Source organism: Cnephaeus nilssonii (assembly GCF_951640355.1).
Source record: "Cnephaeus nilssonii genome assembly, chromosome: 2".
Taxonomy (NCBI): Eukaryota; Metazoa; Chordata; class Mammalia; order Chiroptera; family Vespertilionidae; genus Cnephaeus; species Cnephaeus nilssonii.
The window spans coordinates 9,980,960-10,007,427 of record NC_137073.1 but is presented as its reverse complement, the minus strand read 5'-3'; the positions used below and the strand labels follow the sequence as shown (position 1 = coordinate 10,007,427).

Below are 26,468 nucleotides of genomic sequence, written 5' to 3'. Positions count from 1 at the left end.
AATCCTGCACAGATATTTCTATAGTAACATGTTTTTGGAGATTTCCTAAATGTCTTAATAAGAAAGTCAGCAGAACTTTTATTACTATACGTAATATATATTTTAGTAAAAACCGTTTGAAATCATTCAGAATAGATGAATTCAAAGTCAAGTGTTTCAGACTGACTTACTAGAAATGTTTCAGAAGTGAATTCCATGTTTGATGGGACGTTGAACTAAGATAACCTAGGATCTTGCCTTTATGGTTCTGATCTCTGTGACCTTCAATCCCTGTCTGTTAACCATGAATCGGGATTTGTTGATAATTTATTCTCTGAATCTGTCCTGTGATTCAGCTGGTATAACTCATTGTAGTACTTAAAAATTTCTTGCTCAAACACTACTGCAGATTCCTTCCCCCCCCCCCCCCCCCCCCCCGAGGGTGTATATTGCCCTACCCCTAGTAAGACTATAGAAATTAAATCCAAGACAGAAGCAGACTGAAGAGGAGAACCCTTAGGGAAAGAAAAGAGGTTAATTCAGATTTTTTGGTATCCTGTGCTAATTGAAATCCTGGCCTAAAATTTTGGTTACCATCCAACTACAGCCTTCCAGTGTTGTTTATAGCTAGCTCCCTGCATCCCTTCATGTCTCTTCAGGAAAGTTGCAAACGTTAGCAGTGCTGTTGCGACAGCTCAAGGTGGAGGGCCACCGAGTACTCATATTCACCCAGATGACCCGGATGCTGGATGTACTGGAGCAGTTTCTAACCTACCACGGTCACCTCTACTTGCGTCTGGATGGGTCTACTAGAGTTGAACAGAGACAGGTAATCCAGGCATTGCAGCCCTAAGAGACTCACCTCAGCTTCTGTCTCCTTTTTCCAGGCCTTGGGGTCCAAGAAGGAGCCCCACTAAGCCTTGGGTCTATTTTTGGGGATTTCTCCCAATGTTATCTTTTTTTTTCCCTTTCCCTCTAGGCCTTGATGGAACGATTCAATGCAGACAAACGTATATTCTGCTTCATCCTTTCAACTCGGAGTGGGGGTGTGGGCGTGAACCTGACGGGAGCAGACACTGTTGTTTTTTATGACAGCGACTGGAATCCCACCATGGATGCTCAGGCCCAGGATCGCTGTCACCGAATTGGCCAGACCCGAGATGTTCACATCTATAGGTATTGCCTAGTCTCCCCTACCTTGCTTCCCCTTTGCTGGAAGGATTTTATTGATGTATTTGGCTATTTACCCATGGCTTTCATCAACCCCTAGGCTTATCAGTGAACGGACAGTGGAGGAGAACATCCTAAAAAAGGCAAATCAGAAGAGAATGTTGGGAGACATGGCCATTGAGGGAGGCAACTTTACCACAGCATATTTTAAACAGGTACTACTCTCTTCCAGCCTATGGAGAATAGAACTGCTTTGCCTGTAAGCATTACTCCTGCTTATGAAAGAGGATGCTTTGACCTCTACAGACCTGCATCTTCAACCGGTGGCACCTGATACTTCTAAGAACCATCATCAGATTCATAGTTGTAGGCCTGGGACCAGCATTCCATTGACTGACGTTTTTTCTCCTGTTCTTTCCAAAGCAGACCATCCGAGAATTGTTTGATATGCCCCTGGAGGAGTCATCTGGCTCCTCTGTACCCTCTGCCTCTGAAGAGGAGGAAGAAACTGTGGCCAGCAAGCAGACCCACATCCTGGAGCAGGTGAAAAAAGTGGACGGTCCCTAGAGGAGAGCTAATGGTTACAGTGTGTGTTGTCTTTGGATCTATTGAGTTTGTCCAGAGGGAAAGAACTATTTCTGCTGCTTCTCAAATTATAGTTGGCCTTTGATAGTTGTGAATAGATCGTTTTCTATGGTTTCATAGGAAAAAAGACAGGATTTAGTTTTTATTTCTAAGTTTAAAAAAAAGCAGCAGTGCTTTTTTTTTTTAAATAAAAAACAAAACATATATACATATTTATTTATTTAAATATGTTTTTATTGATTTTTAGAGAGGGAGGTGGGAGAAAGAGAGAAACATTGATGTGAGAGAGAAGCATTGATAGGATCACCTGCCTCCTGCATGCACCCCAATCCAGGATTGAGCCCAAAACCTGGACATGTGCCTGGACTAGGACCAAACCAGCGACCCTTCAGTGCATGGAATGACTAACTGAGCCACACTGGCCAGGGCCAGCAGTGCTTTTTAATAATAGTATTTGTTAAGCTTAGTCTGTTTAATCTTCTGAGCCTTACTTTCCATTTTTCTAAAATGCTAATGACAAGGAAGTAACTAAGGTTAAATGACATTGTGGATTAAGAAGTGCTTTGTTGCCCTTCTGGTGTGGCTGTGGTTGAGTGTCGACCTATGAACCAGGAGGTCACAGTTTGATTCCCAGTCAGGGCACATGCCTAGGTTGTACACTTGATCCCCAGTAGGGTGTGTGCAGGAGGCAGCCGAGCAATGGATCTCTGCATCATTGATGTTTCTATCTTTCTCTCCTTCTCCCTTCCTCTCTGAAATCGATAAAAATATATTTCTTTTTAAAAAAGAAGTGTTTTGCCCTAGCCGGTTTGGCTCAGTGGATAGAGCATCGGCCTGCGGACTGAAGGATCCCAGGTTCGATTCTGGTCAAGGGCACATGCCTGGGTTGCGGGCTCAGTCCAACATGCAGGAGGCAGCCAATCAATGATTCCCATCTCATCATTGATGTTTCTCTCTCCCTTCCTCTCTGAAAGCAATAAAAATATATTTTAAAAAATAAAAGATAAAAAAGAAGTGTTTTGTACATGGGTAGAACTCATTTTCCAAACATTGTTGCATAATAGAATCACTTGGAAAGCTTTTAAAAGGATTGATTCCTGAACCTCATCTAAAAATCTAAATCATTTTAGGAGGTGAGGTCTGATCATATGTATTTTTTCAGAGCTCTTCAGAAGTAAACATGTTTAGGAACTACAGATGTAAAGTGTCATGGAAATGTTTTTCTCTACCTAGTGCCTTCTCATGGTTGACCATACTCTAGGCTACTTCCTTCAGTGACTTGGGTATAAGCTCCCATCATATCTCAAGGGAAAGATTAGATGTCGTTAGTCTATTGCCATGAGACATCTCAGTATAAAAAAAGAATTTTGTTTTTAAAACTTTCTGCCTTTAAAAAAATTTTTCATTGTTGGAAGTATTACATATGTCCCCTTCCCTCCCCCCCCCCCCATTGACCTCTTCCCTCCCCACCCCAGGCTTTTACTACATATAGTCTGTGTCCATGGGTTATTCATATCTATATATATAAAAGCCTAAGCGACCTTTATGACTAAATGACCGGTTGCTGTGATGTGCACTGACCACAAGGGGGCAGATGCTCAACACAGGAGCTTCCCCCTGGTGGTCAGTGTGTTCCCACAGCCAACTTCTCAAGGCCCCTCCCTCTCTTGCCCAACCCTGCCCTGATGGGCCCGGATTGGGGGTGGGGCCAGCCAGCCAACTTCCCAAGGCCTCTCCCCCTAGCTGGCCTCAATCATTGGCCAGGCCAAGGGACCCCACCTGTGCACAAATTCGTGCACTGGCGCTCTAGTGTGTGTGTAAGTTCTTTGGTTGATCTCTTCCCATCCACCCACCCTCCTTGCTGTTCCATCCTATGTGTACAACTGCATTGCTTTGGTAACTTGGGGGCCCAGATGAGAGTTGAGTTCTGTTACCTATATATATATATAAAAGCCCAGCGACCACAACAGCAGAACGACCAGAATGACCCATGGCTATGACGTGCACTGTGGCAGCCAACCAGCCTGATCCAGGCCCCAATTGGCTCCCTGCTCCACCCTGATCGGGGGCGGGGCTGGCCAGCAAACCACCTGCAGTCCCTCCCCCTGGCCAGCCCGGCCCGATGGGCCCCCATCGGGGCAAGCCGGCCGGACCCCACCCGTGCATAAAATACAGACCTCTAGTAATGTTATAAACCTGGTTTGGTATAAATGTTTTTTTGTTGTTGTTTTAAATCTGGGCTGTGACCCAGACAACATTTAATTTATTCCAGAATCTACCATGTAGAGTGAAGAACCAATTTAGTCCAGTCCTTACAATAGCGATATCACTTTTATAGCACTTAATAAACTATAAACATATGGTATGTTTAAATACAGTAAATGCCTCTGGTTAAGCAGGCAAAGTGCTTTGATCTCATTTTACAGGTGAGAAAACTGCTCCTTAGAATTTAACTGGCTTGTCTATGAAAAAAAAAGGCAAAGACAGAACCATGACTGGGACCCAGGGTTTTTGAGCCCAGTGCTTTTTTGTTTCCTTATTTTGTTGTAAACTTGGCCTCAAATTTTTGCCAGAATCAAATCACAGGATGTAAAGTTTGTTAATTCTCATGGATTTTCTTTCACATGCCCTTGCAGGCATTATGTCGGGCAGAAGATGAAGAGGATATCCGTGCAGCCACCCAAGCCAAGGCTGAACAGGTTGCTGAGCTTGCAGAATTCAATGAGAATGATGGTTTTCCTGCTGGTGAGGGAGAGGAGGCCGGTCGGCCTGGGGCTGAGGATGAGGAAATGTCCCGAGCTGAGCAGGAAATTGCTGCCCTTGTCGAACAGGTCAGTGTTGGACCCACTAGTTAACTCCTTCCTCTGGACTCTGACCCTCTTATCTTCCCTGGTAAAAATAATCACAGCTGATGGGTGGGCCCTGGGCACCAGGTCCCTCTCTTCATCACCACGCTTCCTCCCCACAGCTGACCCCTATTGAGCGCTATGCTATGAAATTCCTGGAAGCCTCATTGGAGGAGGTGAGCCGAGAGGAGCTCAAGCAGGCAGAAGTGAGTAGTTCTAGGAGGTGGGATTGGAAGTGGGAGGCTACTGTTTTCTACCCACTACCACCTTGAGTGCCTCTCCCTGACCACCCTGTGGGGTCTGTTGTTGGTAGGAGCAAGTGGAAGCTGCCCGCAAGGACCTGGACCAAGCCAAGGAGGAGGTGTTCCGCCTACCCCAAGAGGAGGAGGAGGGACCAGGGGCTGGGGATGAGGTTTCCTGTGGGACTGGTGGAGGCAGCCACCGGCGCAGTAAGAAGGTCAAGGCCCCTGAAAGGCCAGGGACTCGAGTCAGTGAGCGTCTTCGTGGAGCCCGGGCTGAGACTCAAGGGGCAAACCACACTCCTGTCGTATCCACTCATCATACCCGCAGCACTTCCACGCCCCCCCGCTGTAGCCCTGCCAGGGAGCGAGTTCCCAGGCCAGCGCCTAAGCCTCGACCCACTCCAGCTTCAGCTGCTGTAGTTCCCATCCCAATCCCTGCCCCAATCCCCATTTCAGCTCCAGATCCATTAACCATGCTTCCTGTCCATATCTTGCCTTCTCCCCCACTTCCTCCGCAGATTCCTCCCCCTTGTTCTTCTGCCAGCACACCTCCTCCTGCCTATACCCCTCCACCAGCTCATACCCCACCTCCAGCTCAAACCTCTGTCTTAACCCCTACCTCCCCTCTCTTGCTTGGTCTACCCTCTGTGCCCATCTTCCCCCCAGTCACCAACCTCCCCTTGGACTTGGGGCCTGAGGCAGAGCTGTGTACACAAACATTGGCATCTAGTGAGTCCCTGGAGCTGGCTGATATGGCCCCCTCTGAGACTTCCCCGCTTACTCATATGCCCCCTAAGGATCTGTCGCCAGTTGCTGTTGAGATCCTGCCTATGTCAGAAAAGAACCTTTCTCTCACCTCTTCTGCACCTAGCCCAATCCTGGAGACTGGCAGTTTCCCCAATGGTCAAGAGCAGGAGGTACCAGAGCCTGCTGAGGGGACCATCCTCACAGTGCTGCCTGGTGGTGAGGAGGTGCCCATGTGTCCGAGTGAGAACAGTGGTCTGGTGCTCCCACCTTCAGCAGTATCTGATGAGCAACTTCAGTTGCCATTGGAGGCTGACAAGAACTCAGAAGAGCTAGTGGAAGCCCAGACCCCAACATCCAGCCCACAGAAGCTGCAGGAACTTGCTTCAGCTGAGGTTACAGCTCCATCAACCTCATCTTCAGCCACCTCCTCACCTGAGGGTTCTTCACCTGCCCGGCCCCCTCGACGTCGCACCAGTGCCGATGTAGAAATTAGGGGTCAGGGGGCTGGTCGGCCGGGGCAGCCTCCAGGCCCCAAAGTGCTTCGCAAGTTGCCAGGACGGCTAGTGACTGTGGTAGAGGAAAAGGAACTGGTGAGGCGACGGCGACAGCAGCGGGGAACTGCCAGCATTCTAGTGCCTGGGGTCTCTGAGACTGGTGCCAGCCCAGGAAGCCCATCTACCCGCAACATGTTGGGGCCAGAATCCTCACCACCTACCAGTGGGCCCTGTGAAGCTGCTCCCCCATCCATACTGCCCACCCCAACCCAGCAGCCCTTCATAGCTCGCCGTCACATTGAGCTGGGGGTGACTGGAGAGGGCAGCCCAGAGAATGGAGAAGGGGCGCTGCTTGCCATCACCTCTCCTGCTATGAAACGTCGGAGGGGGAGGCCTCCCAAGAAGAACAGGTCTCCCGCAGATGCTGGACGAGGGGTGGATGAGGCCCCTTCATCCACCTCAAAGGGAAAAACCAATGGGGCTGACCAGGTCCCTGGGGCTGACCCCCTTATTGTTGCAGAGCCTGTTTTGGGACCCCAGCTTATTTCTGGGCCCCAGCCTCTTGGACCCCAGCCAACTCATAGACCCGAGCCCATCATCCTATCACCTGTGGAGAAAAGAAGGCGTGGGCGGCCCCCTAAGGCCCGTGATTTACCCATTCCTGGGACCATTTCCTCTCCAGGGGATGGCAGCTTAGAGAGCCGGACACAGCCGCTCCCAATGCCACCACTTCCACCACTCCTAGCCTGTCCCATTGCTACTGTCGCCAACACTGTCACCACTCTCACCATTTCAACATCCCCACCCAAGCGGAAGCGAGGCCGACCTCCCAAAAACCCACCATCGCCACGGCCCAGCCAGGTCCCTGTTTTGGACCGTGACACGTCTGTTCTTGAGAGCTGTGGATTGGGGAGGCGGCAGCAACCCCAGGGCCAGGGCGAGAGTGAGGGTAGTTCTTCTGATGAGGACGGAAGCCGCCCCCTCACCCGCCTGGCCCGCTTGCGCCTTGAAGCAGAGGGGATGCGGGGACGGAAAAGTGAAGGGTCCATGGTGGTGGCTGTAATTCAGGATGACCTGGATTTAGCAGATGGACCAGGCGGGTTAGAATTGACACCTCCCGTAGTCTCAGCTCCAAAACTGCGCTCCACCCGGCTACGTCCAGGTTCTCTAGTTCCCCCACTAGAGACTGAGAAGGTGCCTCGCAAACGGGCAGGTGTCCCAGTTGGCAGAGGTCCCGGGCCGGCAAAGCGGAGCTGCCTGCAGTCCCCAAGTCCCTTGGGGCCTGAGGGTTCAGTAGAAGAGTCTGAGGCTGAAGCCTCAGGTGAAGAAGAGGAAGGGGATGGGACCCCACGCCGCAAGTCTGGCTCCCACCGCCTTGGTGGGACAACCAACCAAGGGGACCAGCGCATCCTACGCAGCAGTGCCCCGCCCCACCCAGCTGGCCCCACTGTTAGTCACAGAGGCCGAAAGGCCAAGACGTGAGTGGGCTGCCCCTCCACCTAGGCTTTCCACCGTGGCCCCTCCCTCCACAACCAGGCCTGACTCTGTTAACCACTACTTGAAGTCTTTTGAGGGGGAAAGCCTCCAGGGAGACAGGGGCCTTCTCCCTTCTTTCCACCAAAGTAGGGGGTAGGAAACTGGTTGTCATGGAAATGGGGCACTTCACATATTCCCTTCCCTTTCACCCCACATGGCTGGGCAGTGTTAAGGGTGGCAAGATAGTCTCTGTCCCCACCCCCTTGTACTTGATTCCCCAGCAGTCTTTCACAGCCCTCCACCCTTAAGGAAAGGGGGAGGGACTTCTCTACAATAAGGTTTTTTTTCTTTTTTTTTTTTTTTTAAGAAGAAAAAATAATAAACTTAGTTTCTGTATGAGCATCCGCGTAAGGAGGCTTCTGATTTTCTGGTCTGGTGGAGGGTTGGGTGGGAACTTGGGCATCTTTTTAATTTCCCTTCCTCCTGCCAAGGTCCTAGTACCTCATCTCTAACACAGAATTACATATCTTGGAGGTAGAAATGTCCACCCAAGAAGAGGGAAGATTTGGCAAATCTGATCTGGTAGGGTGCCTTTCTCTAAAGTTTTAGTTTTCAGTCACTCAGACTCTCACTTTTCCTCTCCTCTCTTCTCTCAGTTCCTGGACTTTCCCTCAAGCCCTCTGATGCCTTAGACTTTTCCCTGCTTTTATCTTCCTTGCTCAGGTGCTTTTCCTTTTCCAGAAGGCAGGCATCACTACCCTGGGTTGCTCCCATCATTTTTCCTCCCTTGCTTTCCTCCATCTAGCCAAACTGGTTTGAGTCAGCTACACCCCCATATGAGCTCCTGGGGCTCTTCAGGTGGTGGCTGGCCACCCAACCCCACCCCTGGGCTTGGCTTGGAGCCCTGAGTCAGCTCCATCTCTACCCAAGCCAAATCAAACCTGAGGCAGAAGCCGAAACTCACAGTACCTCAAGGCCTATAGCCAGGTAAGAGCCCCTGTTCATTTTACATTTTCTCTGATCAACTTCCTGGCCCCTCTCCTTGTGTTCTCCCCATCATGTCTGTATCTGTTTACTCCATCCGAGTTCTTTTCTCAAACCCACTTCTGCAGCTTTGTGGCACATAGTCTTTGCTTTCTGCTTATCTTGCCTCTTCTCTTTTCACCCTTTTTATCCTGGGTTGTGTTCAGAGAACAGCAAATGGTTTCATTTTATCTAGGATGTAGGGGAATGGTTGGAAATGGTTTGGTTTCAAAGCTCAGAGGACCTGAGAACTAGGGGAGATGAGAAATGGTTAAGTAGGGCATCATTATGCAGGTTTCTGTGTGGGTTATGAGGTCATTCAAACTCAGTGTTAATCTGATTGTGTTGTGTGGCCTGGGTTGAAATGGAGAGGAGATGGCAGGGAGTCAGCATAGCAAAGGAGGCCCTATTGGAGAGGGATTTAAGGTCTTTTCTGATGTTCAGTTTTCTCAACTATAAAGAGCTTAGATGGGTACTTTTTCCCTCCTTTCTCCCATCTCCAGAATTAGTATCACATGAAGTGGCAGTTTTGCTTGAAGTAGGGAATGGCCTAGCATGTCAGTCTGAGGAACTTGGGGGAATTGTAGTGCCCTTTGAAAAACAGTTTAAAAATCAGACTTTGATCGTCTCAGATTCCTAGCAGCTGTTGAGATTCTATTTCCTGCTTCTCAGTGTGCGCCTGTCATTCTACTTCTCCCCACTTGTCAAAACAATAATATAGATAATGCTATGTTCACGCTAGCATGCCTTTGAAGACTTGAAACCTTAGTCTGAGGAAGGATTCCAGTCACACATTTCCTCTCTTGGCCTATGAGTCATTAGAGGAATTCCCTAGTAAGGTGGCATTCTTAAGAGTTGGGCTAGGCCACAAGGACATGATTAGAGAGGGGTGGAGTCTGAGAAAGCCAGGCCAAGAGCTCAGTTTTGGGGCTTAAAAGTACCTCGACTGTATCGCCCACAGGTGATGGAGGACGAGGAGAATGCAGTGGAGATCTTGGTGAGCAACACGGAAGCTGCTCATTCTCCATCCCCCATTCGCTGCTGCTGGCTCCGCCTCCGCTACTTGGCAGCTACTAGCATTATCTGTGGCTGCTCTTGCCTGGGAGTCATGGCCCTTGTGTTTGCCATCAAGGTGAGGAATGCAGTTCCTATGGGAGCAGGAGGTTGGGTGTAGTAAGGCAATGGCTTCATATCTGATCTGTCTACATTGATCAAACGGTTACTAAGTGCCTGTCAGAGCTTGGTGTTGGGCCTTGTGCCAGAAGTAAGAAGAAGACATGGTTCCTGCCATCAAAGGTCCCACACTCTAATGAGAGATGGCTGTGAAAATGGATAATTATTAATGGGATGTAGCTCATCAGTACTATGGTAGAGGAAGCACAAGGTATTCTGGGAGCTGGGGGAGGACACATAGGGTGGAGTAAGAGTAGGTTAACAGTTGTAATTATCCAAAACAATTTATTCTTGTATTATTCATTGTATTGTTTTCCATACAAACAACTGTAAACCTACTTTTGCTCCACCCTTTATGTGTGTGATTACATGTGTCTGTAGAGTAGAGTAGGTGGCAGGGGAAATAACCTTCAAGGATGAGTGAATTAGGGTGAAAGGCATTCCAGGTAAAGGAAGCAGTGTATACGAAGGCCTGGGCTATTAGTTCAGCCTAAATAGACCAGTGAGAAATAGAGATGAAGCCAGAGGGCCCAGATTCCCAAGGGCTTCATCTTGAAAGTACTGGGGAACCATTCAAGGGTTTTTGCAGAGGAGAGTGACACGGTCAGATTTGTGTTTCAGTAAGAGCCACTCTCAAGTCCTACATGGAGAATGAATTAGAAAACTGGAGGCAGCTGAGCAGTGATGAGAGCAGTCTGCAGGAGCCTGGAGAAGCTATAAGGGTTTTGAGAGGGTTTCACCATTTCAAAATACCTAACAGAAACAGCACATTTACCTTTTGAAAGGTCACACAGGCTAACTTAAACACCATGCTTGAATTTTCTCAACCCTAGTTGTATTTTAACCATCAGAAACTGTATTCCTGCCCTAACTGGTTTGGCTCAGTGGATAGAGCGTCGGCCTGCAGACTGAAGGGTCCCAGTTTCGATTCCGGTCAAGGGCATGTACCTTGGTGCGGGCACATCCCCAGTGGGAGGTATGCAGGAGGCAGCTGATCAATGTTTCTCTCTCATCAATGTTTCTAACTCTATCCCTCTCCCTTCCTCTCTGTAAAAAAATCAATAAAATATCTTTAAAAATAAACAAAACAAAAAAAAAACTGTATTCCTGTCATAAAAATTCCTGGGTTTTGTTAAGGTACAATCATAAAAAGAATCCTTAAGGAAAGATGAGGCCCATTGACTAATGAGAATGGGGTGTTATGTGACTGGGCATGAGTGAAAAATACAAAAATACTCCAAGATAGCTCACTATTTCTTTCTTTTTTTTAAGTATTCTTTTTTTAAAAATTTTTATTGATTTCAGAGAGGAAGGAAGAGGGAAAGATAGAAACATCAATGATGAGAGAGAATCATCAATTGGCTGCCTCCTGCACACCCCCACTGGGGATCGAGCCCACAACCTGGGCATGTGCCCTTGACAGGACCCTTCAGTCCGCAGGGTGACACTATCCACTGAGCCAAACCAATTAGGCCTAGCTCACTATTTCTTGCCAAGAATTCCAAATTTGGAATGAATCTGGGATAAGTAGAAAAGGATAGGGAATAAAAGGATTGAAAAGTATTTTACCATATATGATCTTGTGCGTTAATGGCCACTCTGAAAAGTAGGCAGAGCAGAATGGGTAACTTATTTTGCAGATGAGGCATGAGAAACAGAAACTAGAAAGGAAGGTAGAGGATTTGGATGTGAGGTTTTGAACCATGACAAGGATGGAGGATTGTAGTGGGTCAGTGGGCATTTTGGGACAGAAGCAAAGGGAGAACCTAACCAAACACCTGCCCCCACAGGCGGAAGAGCGGCATAAGGCAGGCCACTCCGAGGAAGCAGTGCACTGGGGGGCCCGGGCCCGGAGGTTCATCCTGATCAGCTTTGCTATCTGGCTTGCTGTCCTCGTTTTGGGCCCCCTGCTTCTGTGGCTGCTCTCTTACATCATCGCCCAAGCTGAGTGATTGAGGGTGGCCTCAGCTGAGAGTCAGCCGAAACCTCCTGAATCCTGCAATGCGGCATTGCTAGGGTCAAATGCCAGCAGTGGTCCTTCCTGGCTGGAGGATGGCGCCTCTCAAAGGGCTTTGGAAGAGCTCTCCTAACCCTTTATAAAAGAAAACGGCAACTGAGACTGATGAGGGGAGGTCAGCCTGCTCTATTCTTTCAGTGTTCATCATTCCCTGTTCCCCCAACCTACCCCATTCTAGGGGCCTCTACCCAGAGGTGGGGCTGAAGACCAGGCCTGATTTTATTAGAATTTGTTTTATAATAAAAGCCTTTTTTAGTGGTGAAATGCTGTTGCTGTCTACTGTTCTTCCCCTGCTTTTCCCTGGGACCTTGGTAAGAGCCAGAGTGGGCATCTGACTGATGGCAGCAGTCTGCATCTCCCCATGCCTAGTTGCTTTCATGAGAACAAAAGATTTCTTTTTCTGGAAGCTCTTCTTGGAAAGACCCCAGCTTCTTCCTTATACGTGAAGAGAGACCCAGAGGCCAGAGAGCAAGAGTAGTAGCATCAGCTACTATTTATCGAATGTTTGATATATTCCAAGCTGTGTTCTAGACACTTTATACTTCTTAACTTCTTCAGTTCTCACAATCACTCAATACCTAGGTACTATTGTTCTCGCTTTATAGTTGAGGAAACAGGCACAGATTATAAGGGCACACAGCTAGTAAATGGCAGAGCTGGGATTGAACTCGGATACTTTGGTTACAGAGTTGAGAGGAGTGAGAGGATTGAATACAGCAACCATCCCTTATATATAAACATTTCTATGATTATATTGATTGCATAGCCTTTACCTTGGGTTTATTGATAATATTTTATTTATTTTATATTTTTATTGATTTCAGAGAGGAAAGGAAAGGGAGAGAAACATCAATGATGTGAGAGAATCATTGATTTGCTGCCTCCTGCACGCCCCCTACTGGGGATCAAGCCCGCAACCTGGGCATGTGCCCTTGACCCGGAATCAAACCCATGACTCTTCAGCCCTCAGGCTGACACTCTCCACTGAGCCAAACTGGCTAGGGCTGCTAATATTTTTAATATGAGATATATCACACATTCAGGAAAATATCCAAAACAAATACAAAGCTCAATAAGTTAAAGCAAACATCTGAAAAACTAACACTAAGTCAAGAAATGAACATTGCCAGCACTCCAGAGCCTCCTTTATATCCCTTATTATCACTGCTGCTTCCTTTCTTCCCACAGGTAACTATCATTCTGGCTTCAAACAATATAGTTTTATTTTGCCTACATTTGAACATTATATAAATGGACTCGTGTATTTTTTATCCTCACCCGAGAATATGTTTATTGATTTTAGGGAGGGGGGGGGAGGGAGAGGGAGAGAGAAACATCAGTGAGAGAGAAACATCGACAGTTGTCTCCCGCACGTGCCCCAAACAGATCACATCTGCAACCTAAGTATGTGCCCTAGCTGGGAATCAAACCCGTGACCTTTCGTTGCACAAGATGACACTCCAACCAAAGGAGCCACCTGGCCAGGGCTCTTATGGATTCTTTTTATGCCTGGCTTCTTAATGTTGTTTATGAGATTTATCAATCTTTGGTGTAGCTATAGTTTTCATTACTGTATAGTATTCCATTGCATGAATATATTACATTTTATACATTTTATATTGGTAGATTTTGGGGATGTTTCCAGTTTTGGGATATTATGAATCATTCTGCTGTGGGTGGATATATATATATTTATTGATTTCCAAGAGGAAGGAAAAGGGAGACAGAGATAGAAACATTAGTGATGAGAGAAAATCTTTGATTAGCTGCCTCCTGCACACCCCACACTGGGGATCGAGCCAGCAACCCAGGCATGTGCCCTTCACGGGAATTGAACCAGGGACCCTTTAGTCCGAAGGCTGATGCTCTATCCACTGAGCCAAACTGGCTAGGGCAATTGTCGTATCTCTTTAGCCTCCTTCAATTTTTAGTAGGTCCTCATCCTCTTTTTTTTTTTTTTTTTTTGTTAACCCTTACCCAAGGATATTTTTCCATTGATTTTTAGGGAGAGGGAGAGACAGAGAGAGAGAAACATCAATGTGAGAGAGACACATCAATTGGTTGCCTCCCACACAAGCCCTGACCAGGGCCAGGGATCGAGCCTGCAACCAAGGTATGTGCCCTTGACTGGAATCGAACCTGGGACCCTTCCGTCCACTGAGCCAAACTGGCTAGGGCTCATCCTCACTTTATTTTTGGTCTTTATAGAATTTCTCAATTTAGGTTCTTATGATTGGATTCAGGTTAGAAATACTACATAATGTCAATGCGTCCTCAGCACATCACATCAAGAGGCATATGATGTCAAGTTACTCTCTTATTGGTGGTAGTAATATTGACAACTTGGTCAAGGCAGTGTCTGTCAGACTTCTGAAAGGTAAAGCTAACTTTTATCCTTTGTAATTAAAAACTAATCTGTGTAAGTATCCTGTTCCCCAGCAAATTTTCACCAATCATTTTAATGCCCAGTTTGCCCAACACAGTTATGAGGCTTACAGAATGTTGCTGTTTTAAGTTTATCATTATACACTTATTAGTTAATTGGCATTCTACTATGAAGACGGTCCTTTTCTCCATTATTTATTTACAATTTTTTAGGGTCAGTATGGTCGGTCTTGGATTGTTCTTTAATTCAATTTATTACATCCATTACTGTCATTAACCTTCTTAAAATGTTTTGTTGAGGTATAATTTACATATTGTAAAGTTCACAGATCTGATGTTTTCATATAAACACATCTGTGTAATCACCACTTAAGTCAGGGGTGTGGAATGTCTGGCCTGCCAAGGCATTAGGAATGAGTTAATTAAATGTTTGACCAAATATAGCAGGATCATTTTTAAGTTGATAATTTTGTATGGTCCCTGAGTGAAGTTATAAATATCTAAATGGCCCTTGGTAGAAAAAAGGTTCCCCACCCCTGAATAGGTGAATAGACAATTTCTAGCACCTCAGAAGCCTCCCTCATGTACCTCTCAGTCTCATTATTTTTGTCCCTGATTTTGGCTAGTGGAAACGCCTTCAGCCTGGTTCTTGTGTCCTTCTGATACGTCCCCAACTTTTTTCACTTACTTTTCTGGCACAAATTATTGTAGATTCATCCTGCACTGTCTCTGCTCCAGCCTGGGAATTGGCCATTTCTTCAAATGAGCTTTGGTTCCTTCTACTGGGGACTGTTACTTTGAAATCTAGACACTAGCTGTGCTCATTCTACTGAGATGTTACTGCGTCTAGGCCCTTTCAGAGGTTCATGCTAGAAATACTTTATCTATTTTTTAAAAATCACATCTGACTTAATCATAAGGTTCTCTCCTTTCCCCATTCTATTTTTAAAAAATAATTTTATTGCATTTTAGAGAGCAGAAGGGAGAGAGAGAGAGAAACATCAATGGGAGAGGGGAATACCGATCAGCTGCCTCCTGTATGCTCCCCCCACCCTGCCCCCCGGGGATGGAACCTGAAACCTGGGCTGGTGCCCTGACCAGGAATAGGACCAGCAACCCCTCTGTGCATGGGACGGAGCCACACTGGTCAGGGTTGTTGTTTCCCTATTCTAAATTCCTTATTCCCACAGTAAGACCCTTGGCTACCTAATGTTTATTCACTTGCTCAATTTTAGAATACTCTTCCCATTATAGTACTAAATAACAAGCCTACTAAGTAAAGTTAAATATTTCTTACAATGATTTTGTCTTTATTTTTATTTTGAGAGTACATTTATTAAAGCTGGGGGCTGTGAAACAAGGAAGGACTTAGGGTACAAGCAGCAGCAGGAGAGAGACAGGCAGGGCTGCTTTGGCTCTAGCAACACCATGGGAAAGAAGTGAGCCAACACGGGGCTGCTGTCAGCTCAGTGGAGAGTCAGGAAAAAAGGTCCTTGGAGACAGGTTCAGGGGGTAGCCTGGGAGGAGCTGCTGCTGCCCACTGCTCCCCTGGTTGCAAGTCTCATGGGGTCCCTTAGAGTTTAGGAGATGCATGCCTGTGGGGGAAGAAGGGTAGGGGAGGGAAGGATGCTGATGTGCTCCTGGGAGGGACAGTGTGCCTGTTTTATCTATTTAAAACACATTTCTATAGATTTCGGAGAGAGAGGAAGAGGGAGATAGAAACATCAACGATGAGAAAGAATCATTGATTCGACTGCTTTCTGCACCCCCCGCCCCCCACTGGGGATCTAGCAGCAACCCAGGCATGTGCCCACTGGGGAATCCAACCCTGACCTCCTGGCTCATACACCCGGCCTATTTTGTCTTTTAGATTGATGATATAGTCAAAGTACTCCGTTAAAAAGTTACTTGGACTCATTACATGGTTGTGATCCCAAGGTGACATTTCTAAGATAGTTGTTAGCAGGTTATATTAATTCATTCTGTGCCTCCTTCATGGGGAATAGAACTTCCACAGGGTAGGGACATTATTATTATTATTATTATTATTATTATTGCTGTTAGTCTAGCACTGTGATTTTCAACCAGTGGCCACAAAAATTTTTAAAACATGCAATACCTGACTATTTAGTCAGGGGCACTGACCTCTTTTCCCTTAGAGTGTCAAATTAAAATATGACAACAGCCAACACTACAATAGACAGCTGGTATGAATGAATCAAAATTATACTTTTTTTTTTTTTACCAGATCGGCAAAAATTATAACCTATTTTTTGGTGTGCCCCAGAATTTTAGTCGTTTATGTGTGCCATGAGATGAAAAGGTTGAACAAATATTCAAAGAATGAGTAAGTGAATGCCAGGGTTGAGGTATGCACAGAGAAGGCTTATGAACAAGTGGCTCCTGGCAGAATCTCATAACCTGGTAGCCTTAAAACAGAGTGTAAAACTCCCCAACTTCGGGGAGGGGTGGTGGAAGGTTGGGGAAACAGAACCCCCAGCGAGGGCTTTAGAAGTATTCAAGAGGCAGAGCCGACACAGGACGAGGCAGCCTCTTCCGGCTGACGGGCCGGGGCACGTCCCAGTCCGCACCGGGGCCAAGTTGGGCAGTTCTCCCGCTGGGGTCTGCCCCTCACGGCAGGGCTGCTGAGAGACCGGGCCCTGCCCGAGTCCGGGAATCGGCGCAGCGAGTCGTGCATCCCAGCAACCCAGAGGTTCTGCTTCCCAGGAAACCCGGCCTCCCGGTCGCGTTCCAGGCCTCCCACCACCCCGGTCAACAAGTTCCGCCCTCCGCCGCCTCCGGCAGGTGCGGGCCGGATTGGCTCCGTGGGAAGCCTCAGCGCCGCAGCCTCGGGGAACCCGGAGCGCCACGCCCGCTGCAGCCTCAGGTCTCGGCTCCCCGTTAGACAGCGGTTTCCAATCGCAAGGGCTTTTGGGCCTCCGTCCTCAGGAGGCGCCGCCATTGGCGGGCGGGCGGGGCGGGGCCGGAGGTCGCTGCCGGCGCGCCCCGGGTGAGGTGAGGGACTGGAGGCGAACCCGGCGACAGGGCGGCCCCGCTGGGTCCCCGGCTCCTCTCCTCGCCTCTGCGGGTGAGCCTGCGCGAGACCCCGCACCCCGCGCAGCGCTGGCCCAATGCGCCTGCGCAGCAACAGCCGCCGGCCCGCGTACCCTTCCCCTCATTCTCCCAGCCTCCCCCCCCCGCCCCCTCCCTGCCGGCCTCCCCGCCCCTTAGGCCCTTTCGCTGGGCCTCCCCAGCCCCGCTCCTTCCCCAACCCCGTCCCCACTCCCCAAGATCCTGGCGCCCCAGCCGCAGGGACTGTGCCTCCGCGAGCCGCGATGTGCGTCCTCTCAGAGCCTGTGGGCCTCCCTGCCCTCCGTTTCCTCCTCACAGGCCCCCACTTCCGTCAAAATGACGCTGGACGTGGGACCCGAGGACGAGCTGCCCGACTGGGCCGCGGCCAAGGAGTTTTACCAGAAGTACGACCCTAAGGACGTCATCGGCAGGTGAGGCCGGGCCGGAGAGCGGAGGCCCGGAGGCCCGGAGCGCTGGGGTCCATCTCCGGGCTGGGTCGTTCTAAACGGGGTAGGTCAGTGCTCAGTTCGGTGACCAGACTCTCATTCTGGGCCAACCCCCATTTCCCCCCACAAACTCATTTATGTGTTCAAACAGTTGGAATTACCTGCTGTGTGCCAGGCACAAAGCTAAACGGAAAGGGAAGAGGAGATGCTTGTGCCCTGGGGGTACTCCAAGTGAAGGAACAGGGAGACACAGGACCGTTCCACCAGTGTGGGGCTGTGTAAAAAGTGCTGCGGGTCTCGGAACCACCGCTTCCGGAGGTGACATTTGGGTCTTGGAGGGTGAGGAGGAGTTCAGCGCGCAGAGAATGGAAGGCGGGCCTCGGCTGTAGAGGCCGTGGCAGACACAGTTACTCATCAGAGGTTCCTGAGCATGTGCAATGTGCTGGGTGCCCTGTGCTGGGCACTGGGCATACCAGACCCACAAGGTTTCTGTTCTGGGAATTGTAGTTGTAGAGACAGACAATAAACACAAAAACAAGATAAAGGTCATCGTGCTATGGAGACTATAAAGTGATGGAACGAGAGTCACTAATGGAGCTGAGACTTGGAGGATGAGAATGAACAGGCAGAGGGAACAATGAGTGCAAAGGCTCATGGTAGGAAAGGGCCTCGTCAACCAATAGATAGAAGAGCATAGTGGCTAGAAGTAGACAAAGTAGGAAATTAAATTGGAGAGGTAAATAGAGGTTAGGTTATGTAAGGTCTTAGGCCATGATAAGGAATTTAAATTTTAGTGAAACTGGTCGTTTCAAACAAGGAAGTAACATGAACTAATTTACATTTCTGTGATTTGGGAGCTAGGAACTTACCCTTTTTATGTCTCAATTTTTGTGTGTGTGTGTATGTGTATGTGTTTTTAATAGATTTTTCTTGATTTCAGAGAGGAAGGGAGAGGGAGAGAGAGATATAAACGTCAATGATGAGAGATAATCATTGATTGGCTGTTTCCTGCACACCCCACAGGGGATTGAGCCTGAAACCCAGGTATGTGTCCTGACCAGAAATTGAACCATGATTTCCCGGTTCATAGGTCAACGCTCAACCACTGAGCCATGCCAGCTCTCAGTTTCTTCATTGTAAATTGGGAATAAAAATAAATCCTACTTTGTAGGTTGCTGTGAGGATGAAAAGAGTTAATACGATACTCTTAGAACACTTTCAGGCACTTGGTAAGTGCTCAACACAGGTGTGTTAATTACAGTGTAAAAAGATCATTCTGGCTCTTATGTAGAGAGTGGAGGAGGAGGGGGCAGGAATGGAAGCACAGAGACCAGTTATGAAGCTATTGATTCATTTAGGCTAGTGATGGTGGTGGGTTAAGACTGCAGTGGGGGTGATAGAGATGAAAAGAAACGGATAGTTTTAGGTGATGACTTGATACAGTTTCCTGGAGGATTGGATATGACCATGAGGGGGAAATAGAAGAAGATAGAAGAAAAACAGAAGAATAACCTTTAAGGTTTGGATTTGAGCACTTGAGTACCATTTATTGAAACAGAGAAGACAGGAGGATCAGATTATGGGGACAGGTGAGCAAGTCAAGAATTCCATTATTTTGCCCTAGCTGGTTTGGCTCAGCAGATAGAGCATCAGCCTGTGTACTGAAGGGTACTGGGTTCGATTCTGGTCAAGGGCACAGGCCCAGGTTGCAGGCTCGATCTCCGTAGGGAGGGTGCAGGAAGCAGCTGATCAATGATTCTCTCTTTTCATTGATGTTTCTATCTCTCCCTCTTCCTTCCTCTCTGAAATCAATCAAAATATTATATTTTTAAAAGAATACCATTTTGGAAATGTTAACTTTGAGATAAACAACTGGAGCTGTCAAGTGGGTCTTTGAGGGCTGGGCTAAAGCTATAAATTTGGGAGGCATCAGTGTATAGATAGTAGCTGGCGAGAGAATATAGACAGAAATGAAAGTGGCATGGGCTTAGGCCCTGGGCCGTATCATGGGTTAGAGGAGGAGGAGCCAGCAAGGGAGACCAAGGAGATGTCATCTGTGAGTGACAAAGAACAACAGGAAGAATGTGCTTCTGCAAGCTTGGCATGGTCTGCTGTGACAAGTGCTGCTGAGGCCCTGCTTGTGCGGCTCAGTGGTTGAGGATTGACCTATGAACCAGGAGGTCACGGTTTGATTCCCAGTCAGGGCACATGCCCGGGTTTCGGGCTCGATCCCCAGCTGATCAATAATTCTCTCTCATCATTGATGTTTCTATCTCTCTCTCCCTCTCCCTTCCTCTCTGAAATCAATAAAAAAATATATATTTTTTAAAAAGAAATCCGGAATTCTGGAGAGAAATAATGATGGATCAGGACAGTGTAGCAGGAATCATTTACACATAGTTGGTATTAAAAGCCCCTGGGACTGGATGGAGGTCACCAGGGGAGAGTATTGGGAAAAGAAGAAAGCTGAGATCCACGTCCTGAGTAGCGGGGTTTCAGGACCAGGTAAGGGAGGATTCACAGAGGCTAGGAAGAACCCTCGGGAAGAATGGTGGTTCCACTGCCAGGGAGCACAGAAAGACCAGTTTTGGAAAAGGCAGATCAGAGGGTGGTGGTGTTATCATCTCCTTCCACGTTACTGTGGTAGCATGATCCCTTGTCTCCTCTATTTCCCTCCTGTTTTCCTGCACACTCTCACTAAATTACTTTTCCCAGAGTACCAGTTTCTTCATGTATAAAGGCCTGAAGCTTTAAAATAATTGTACTAGGCTTCAAACTCAGATGCATTTAGTGGTTGAGCACAAAATAAAACTGAAGTGGCTAAGAGTAAGACAGTAGGAAGTGAGAAGTATTGTGGCAGCTGGAGGATTCTTGTCCCATCTAAGATATATGAATCCAGATTTGGAAAGAATATTGGACTGACCGAAACGTAATTCATATATGGACTGTTTAGCCAGAGGGTTAATCGTCTGCATCCTTTGATCGAACCAGAGATGTGGGTGACAGGCATTCCAGGAAAAGGGAGTATTGTAAGGTCAAGGAGGCGGTGAGAGCACAGCAGGAGGTTGTGTGAATGGCAGCCAGGGAACCAGCATCTGAGATGTGTGATCCTGGAAAGATTTGCACCTTAGCCTGAAGTACTTGTAGGGTCATAGAGAGTTGGTGACGGAGCCCGAGCGAGGAAATCGCTGTCTAGGACTTTGTCTTTACAATGCCAGAGGGCTTTCCTGTCTCTACCTTAGTAATGTCTTTCAGCATCCCTTCAGGATATTTTTGGCTACATTTCAGAGCTGGAGAAGCGGAAACCCAGAGACCTTATGTTAGTGGGTTCCTTAGAGATTAATTAGTGGCGAATTTTGGGCCTAAACCTATATCTTTAATTCTCAACTTTGGTCTTCTAGTCAATTGCCCAATATTTATTTAGAGCCTCCTGTACTTGAGCTAATGTAGGGGAACTTTGGGATTTGGATGGGGTAATCAGGAAGTGTGAGTAAAATTTGGAGGGAGTCTTAGGTAATTTCTTCTCACTTTCTCCTTGTGAGGTTTCAGGGCAAGGGGCAGGTTCTGGGGCTCAGTGTAGAAGGGACTTGTCTAGGTTCACCCATTGAAGGCATGGCAGAGGCTGGGTTAGAAACCAGGACCCGGGCCTGCCTTCCCTGTTAGCTTTGTGTTTCACCTTCCTGGGTACCTGCGTTGCTTGCTGAGGCCACTGTGAATCTGTTGTAGGCCAGGACGAGCTTCTTGGGAGGTTGCCTTGTCCAGATGGGTCTTCAGAATCGGGTGCAGTATATATGAGGATGCTGAGGCTCTACTCTGTTGGAAATGAGAGAGTAGGAGGCCCTGACTCCTGTGTTGTCTGACTCTGGCAGAGGAGTGAGCTCTGTGGTCCGCCGTTGTGTTCATCGAGCTACTGGCCATGAGTTTGCAGTGAAAATCATGGAGGTGACAGCTGAGCGACTGAGTCCTGAGCAGTTGGAGGAGGTGCGAGAAGCCACGCGGCGAGAGACACACATCCTTCGCCAGGTCGCTGGCCACCCCCATATCAGTGAGGCTGCATCCCCTGTTCCTGTTAGATGACAACCACGTCCTGCTGGTCCTGCCCAGAGCCCATTCCCCCCAACACTGCCTCCGCCCCTCTGCTCCCTCCCTCCTGGCTCTGTTCCACCTCAAAGGGTGGCCAGCCTTTGGGTCCCTACTGCCTCCTTTGATTTTCCTTCCCAGTAACAGCCCACTGTTGCCTCAGGGTGGAAAGCCCCTTTAATATGCATCCGCTCCTTTCCATCTCTGTCTCTCTGCCTTTCTGCCTCTTTCCCCAGTCACTCTCATCGATTCCTACGAGTCTTCTAGCTTCATGTTCCTGGTGTTTGACCTGTGAGTATCTCCCTGCCCCAACCTGAGAAGCCGCCTCACCTCCATGCACAGCCCCAGACTCACAGCACAGTGGGCTGAAGACCACCCTCCTCACACCTTCCTCTGGTCCAGCCAGAGCCTGCCTGGCAGTCCATGGCTCTGGCCTCTTTCCTTGGTGCCTTGATTGAGGCACGTTCTTCAAAGAGTAATAATAGTGACCAGTCCAAGACAAAGGGTCTTCATGACCCAAATCCCCAACTATCTTAACCCCCCATGGTTATAAGGTTAGCAGGGAAGAAAGGACTGATTTGAGAGTGTCTCTCTAGGAGCTGACCGCTTATAAAATAGATATTTGCTCACCAGTCTCACATTGTTTAACACCCTATGCTGGTGTCTATCTCTGCTCATCAATTCTTTTTCTGGTCAATGTAAACTGAATGTCTCATGCTATACCATATAATGCAAACCAGTTGCAAAGGTTCTTCAAAAGAGAATGGTTTGAATATTAAATATTTAAGAGAGGCCCTTGGAAAATATTTTTATACAGAAATGACCCTCTGCAAAAGTCTGAGGGGAGATAGGAAGTATCCATTTTATTTACCCATTATGCAACTTTGCCCAACAATAATACTCCCAAAACTATACCTGATGTGTTTTTTATATTTCAGTGATGATTGACACAAAGTTACAATTATAACCTCACTCTTTAAAGAGAAGACAAAATAAGCAAAAATCAAAGCCCTGTACAACTTTTTTCCCCCCCACTATTAATTGAAATTTTGGTCGGTGCTATAAATAGATAACTTTAAAAGGCCTTTTTGAGTATTAGATAAGAAGGACCACCTGAAAATTATTGGCACAAGAAGGTATTCATTCTTGCTAAAATAGCCCCCTCAGGCACAATGAAGATATTTGAACTTCCACCCCACTGGGCCAAACTGCCTCCGGCATTCCTCTCACTCTTGGAGTGCTCTGTCTTGAGACCCTTTAGTTTGTCTACAGAGGAATTTCCCTCTCCTTTTTAAAAAATGTTTTATTGATATTAGAGGGAGAGAGAGATTGAAACATCTATGAGAAAGAAACATCATCAATCCGCTGCCTCTTGCACGCCACCCAATGGGGATCGAGCCTGCAACCCAGGCATGTGTCCTCTCTGGGAATTGAACTGACAACCTCTTGGTCCATGGGTTGACACTCAACCACTGAGCAACACCGGCCAGGCCAGAGAAATCTCTCTACTGGCCTGTTCTATAGTATTTTCCCTGAGCACTGGCTTATTTTCTCAGCCCTCACTGTGAGGCGCACCTTCCTCCCTACCACCCCTATCTCCTAGGATGCGGAAGGGGGAGCTGTTTGACTATCTCACAGAGAAAGTGGCCCTCTCAGAAAAGGAAACCAGGTAATGGCTGAGCCTGCAGCCCCTGGGGTGAGCAGGGAGTGGGGTGGGGCAGGGAGAAGCAGAGGAGACTGCCCCTCCCCCAGGTCCATCATGAGATCTCTGCTGGAAGCAGTGAACTTTCTCCATGCCAACAACATTGTGCACCGAGATCTGAAGCCCGAGAATATTCTCCTAGATGACAATATGCAGATCCGACTTTCCGATTTTGGGTTCTCCTGCCACTTGGAACCTGGCGAGAAGCTTCGAGGTGAGGGGACCTGGTGCCCTAAGACCTGGTGCTTGAGAGGGAAGGAGACCCAGACATGAGTCTGCTTGGCTGGATCTGAGACCTGAGTCCCAGCTACCAAGCAAAGGGAAGTCAGTTAACACTTGCCAAGCACCCTCTGGGTGCAGAACCTTGTTTGCAGCTCAGAATGGGTTTCCTGACCTGGGGAGGATGGAGACAGGAAAGTGAGCAGATAAGTGGCACACAGCAGTGGCTAGGGGCCATGTGGGGGGAGCCAGGAGAAAGGAGCACCTGATTTAGCTGGAGGGACCTACAGAGCAGGGGCTCTGAGCTGGGCCTTGGGAGGCTGGGCTTGTCCCAGGAGGAAAAAGGGAGAAGGGGATACAGGACTCAGCTGCACACTTGGGGTCTATCAGTGTGCGTCTTAGGTGCAATGAGGAACCTGGTACTCTGGCACTCAGGTTCACCCAGTGTTAATACATTCGTTGTGACAGAATAATTCTGGTGCAAATGGAAAACTAAACAAAGTTCAACTGCAAGACTCCTCAGAGCTTTTTTTTTTTTTTTTTTTTTTTTTTAATATATATTGATTTCAGAGACGAAGGGAAAGGAAGAGAGAGAGAGAGAAATATGATGAGAGGGAATCATTGATCGGCTCCCTCCTGCATGTTGGACCGAGCCTGCAACCCAGGCATGTGCCCCTGACTAGAATTGAACCTGGGACCCTTCGGTCCGCAGACCAACATTCTATCCACTGAGCCAAACCAGCTAGGGCCTTTTCTTTTTGTTCTTTACTCCCTTCATGGCATCCATCTTACTCTATTATTTCTCATTTGCTTTTTAGTAGACATTAAGTTTGGCAAGAGAACATCTAATTTACCACTGTCCAATGTAGTGCATGGTACATGGTAGGCAAGAAATACTTAGGAATGAATTTCCTGAGAGTCAGGTTCAATTTAGGCCTATTAAGCTGTCCTGGAAGTGTGCCATGGAATACAGTTTGGAAATTTCTGGGATGTTAGAATTGGGGCACAAAGTGGTAGAAACTAAAAATAACGGTTTGGATCAAGTCATGGAGGGCTCTGTGCTATAAGAATAGACTTGATCTTGAGGCCATATTGGGGATCCAGGGAAGAGTTTTAAACAAGGGGCTTACCCAGTATGGACTTGAAGAAATCCCGTACTCCCACTCCTTCCCCTGGTTCCACTAACCAGAGTAGAGATGATAGGAAGAGTAGATTTGGGCAGAAAGGAATACAGAAAGTTCTGTTTTTCATGTATGTTATGAATGTAAAAATGTGGTAACATGTTGTGTGAGGAATGGGTAGGTTTGGCCAGAGGGTTGGAGGCAAGTGATAGTTGGATAGGACCTTGAAGTCAATCTAAAAATCACTTTTCTTGATTTCCCCAAGGTCACAGGAGCCTTGTATTTGAGTTGGTCAGCAGGGCCAGGGTCTAGTACTGAGACCCAGCAGTCTGGCAGGAGCGGAACGGGGAACACTTGTTGAGGCTCCAGTAGAGGGTTGGTGTTAAGGGCCATGAGGGGGCTGGTGGCATCCCACCAATCTCAGCCCTCTCTCCCCAGAGTTGTGTGGGACTCCAGGATACCTAGCACCTGAGATCCTTAAATGCTCCATGGATGAAACCCACCCGGGCTACGGCAAGGAGGTCGACCTGTGAGTTTCTGGTACCCCTGTCTGCTTCCTGTGTACATTTGCCCAGCACCTACTCCTGCCTGACTTTGGTCTTTTTCCCAGCTGGGCCTGTGGCGTAATCTTGTTCACACTCCTGGCTGGCTCACCACCATTCTGGCACCGGCGTCAGATCCTGATGTTACGCATGATCATGGAAGGCCAGTACCAGTTTAACTCACCCGAATGGGACGACCGTTCAAACACTGTTAAAGACCTGGTGAGCTGGGACCGTGAGGGTGCAAGGCGGGAGGCCCAAGAGCTAGCCCTCATGCTGTGGAGTTCCCCTAGATTTCAAGGCTGCTGCAAGTGGATCCTGAAGAGCGTCTGACAGCTGAGCAAGCTCTACAGCACCCCTTCTTTGAGCGTTGTGAAGGCAGCCAACCCTGGAACCTCACCCCCCGACAGCGGTTCCGGGTAAGCCCACGAGTGTCAGGTCTTGGCCTGTTCCTCCGTCCCCTGTGGCAGTGCTACACGGGAGCTCACACTCCCCTCCCCCTTCCCAGGTGGCAGTGTGGACAGTGTTGGCTGCTGGACGAGTGGCCTTAAGCATCCACCATGCACGGCCGCTGACCAAGAGTGCACTGTTAAGGGACCCCTATGCATTGCGGCCAGTGCGGCGCCTCATTGACGGCTGTGCCTTCCGGCTCTATGGGCACTGGGTGAAGAAGGGCGAGCAGCAGAACCGCGCAGCCCTCTTCCAGCACCGGCCGCCGGGGCCTTTTCCCATCATGGGCCCTGAAGAGGAGGGGGACTCAGCTGCTGTCACCGAGGAGGAGGCCATGCTGGTGCTGGGCTAGCACCAGAGCCTTGGGGGACCCCAGAAAGCAGGACTTTCCATGAGGAGGATTTTTATCATTCCAGCCCCTCTTGGCTCTGGCCTTAGGCCCCGGGCCCCACTGCTTGGCCAGGCCACCACTCATCGTACATCATAAAGTCCGGTCTATCCCCACTGGCCGGGGCTTTCAGATCAGAGCTGAGGTAGAAGGGAGCCACTCAAGAGTGCCATGCCTGGCCCTGTCAGTGCTACCTGTGCTGTGTATACAATAAAATCTACACACCAGGGAGCCAATGCCCTATGTCTGGTGTCTGGCTTTGGCAGGAAAGCCCAGAAGTTGCTCAGGATGGGGGTGGGGGCGCGGATGGG

General features: G+C 48.3%; 2 protein-coding genes across 9 annotated transcripts in view; both read left to right on the top strand.

Annotated features, from left to right (window-relative positions):
* The window catches only part of SRCAP (Snf2 related CREBBP activator protein), a 36,781-nt gene extending 28,840 nt beyond the window's left edge, over window positions 1-7,941 (top strand). For all 3 annotated transcript variants that reach the window (XM_079782074.1, XM_079782073.1, XM_079782075.1), the window contains 7 exons: window positions 639-808; window positions 959-1,155; window positions 1,250-1,364; window positions 1,573-1,692; window positions 4,371-4,565; window positions 4,703-4,786; window positions 4,894-7,941. In XM_079782074.1, the coding sequence (XP_079638200.1) occupies window positions 639-808; window positions 959-1,155; window positions 1,250-1,364; window positions 1,573-1,692; window positions 4,371-4,565; window positions 4,703-4,786; window positions 4,894-7,545 (3,533 nt within the window). In that variant the 3' untranslated portion in view covers window positions 7,546-7,941. The remainder of the gene's footprint in view (window positions 1-638; window positions 809-958; window positions 1,156-1,249; window positions 1,365-1,572; window positions 1,693-4,370; window positions 4,566-4,702; window positions 4,787-4,893) is intronic.
* A 73-nt stretch (window positions 7,942-8,014) lies between these two features.
* Window positions 8,015-26,400, top strand: LOC307106052 (phosphorylase b kinase gamma catalytic chain, liver/testis isoform). 6 transcript variants are annotated; one of them, XM_079782148.1, is made up of 11 exons: window positions 8,015-8,526; window positions 9,524-9,694; window positions 17,528-17,640; window positions 21,525-21,700; window positions 21,972-22,026; window positions 23,339-23,404; window positions 23,488-23,651; window positions 25,216-25,306; window positions 25,388-25,541; window positions 25,613-25,738; window positions 25,828-26,400. In XM_079782148.1, exons 2-11 carry the CDS (start codon window positions 9,527-9,529, stop codon window positions 26,119-26,121), a joined length of 1,407 nt encoding a protein of 468 aa, XP_079638274.1. In that variant the 5' UTR covers window positions 8,015-8,526; window positions 9,524-9,526; the 3' UTR covers window positions 26,122-26,400. The 6 variants fall into 6 exon arrangements, with proteins under 6 accessions (XP_079638274.1, XP_079638273.1, XP_079638270.1 ...); XM_079782144.1 differs by lacking the exons at window positions 8,015-8,526; window positions 9,524-9,694 and adding an exon at window positions 16,647-17,024 and having other exon boundaries at window positions 25,828-26,391; XM_079782143.1 differs by lacking the exons at window positions 8,015-8,526; window positions 9,524-9,694 and adding an exon at window positions 17,092-17,225 and having other exon boundaries at window positions 25,828-26,387.
* The last annotated feature ends 68 nt before the right edge of the window (window positions 26,401-26,468 follow it).

What these genes read in the sequence shown, in the direction of transcription:
- LOC307106052 (XM_079782148.1), top strand. Translation starts at nt 9,527, where the DNA reads ATGGAGGACGAGGAGAATGCAGTGGAGATCTTGGTGAGCAACACGGAA. An exon ending in CTCTCAGAAAAGGAAACCAG is followed by an intron (nt 23,405 to 23,487) that starts GTAATGGCTGAG and finishes CCCCTCCCCCAG; the next exon opens with GTCCATCATGAGATCTCTGC. An exon ending in TACGGCAAGGAGGTCGACCT is followed by an intron (nt 25,307 to 25,387) that starts GTGAGTTTCTGG and finishes TCTTTTTCCCAG; the next exon opens with CTGGGCCTGTGGCGTAATCT.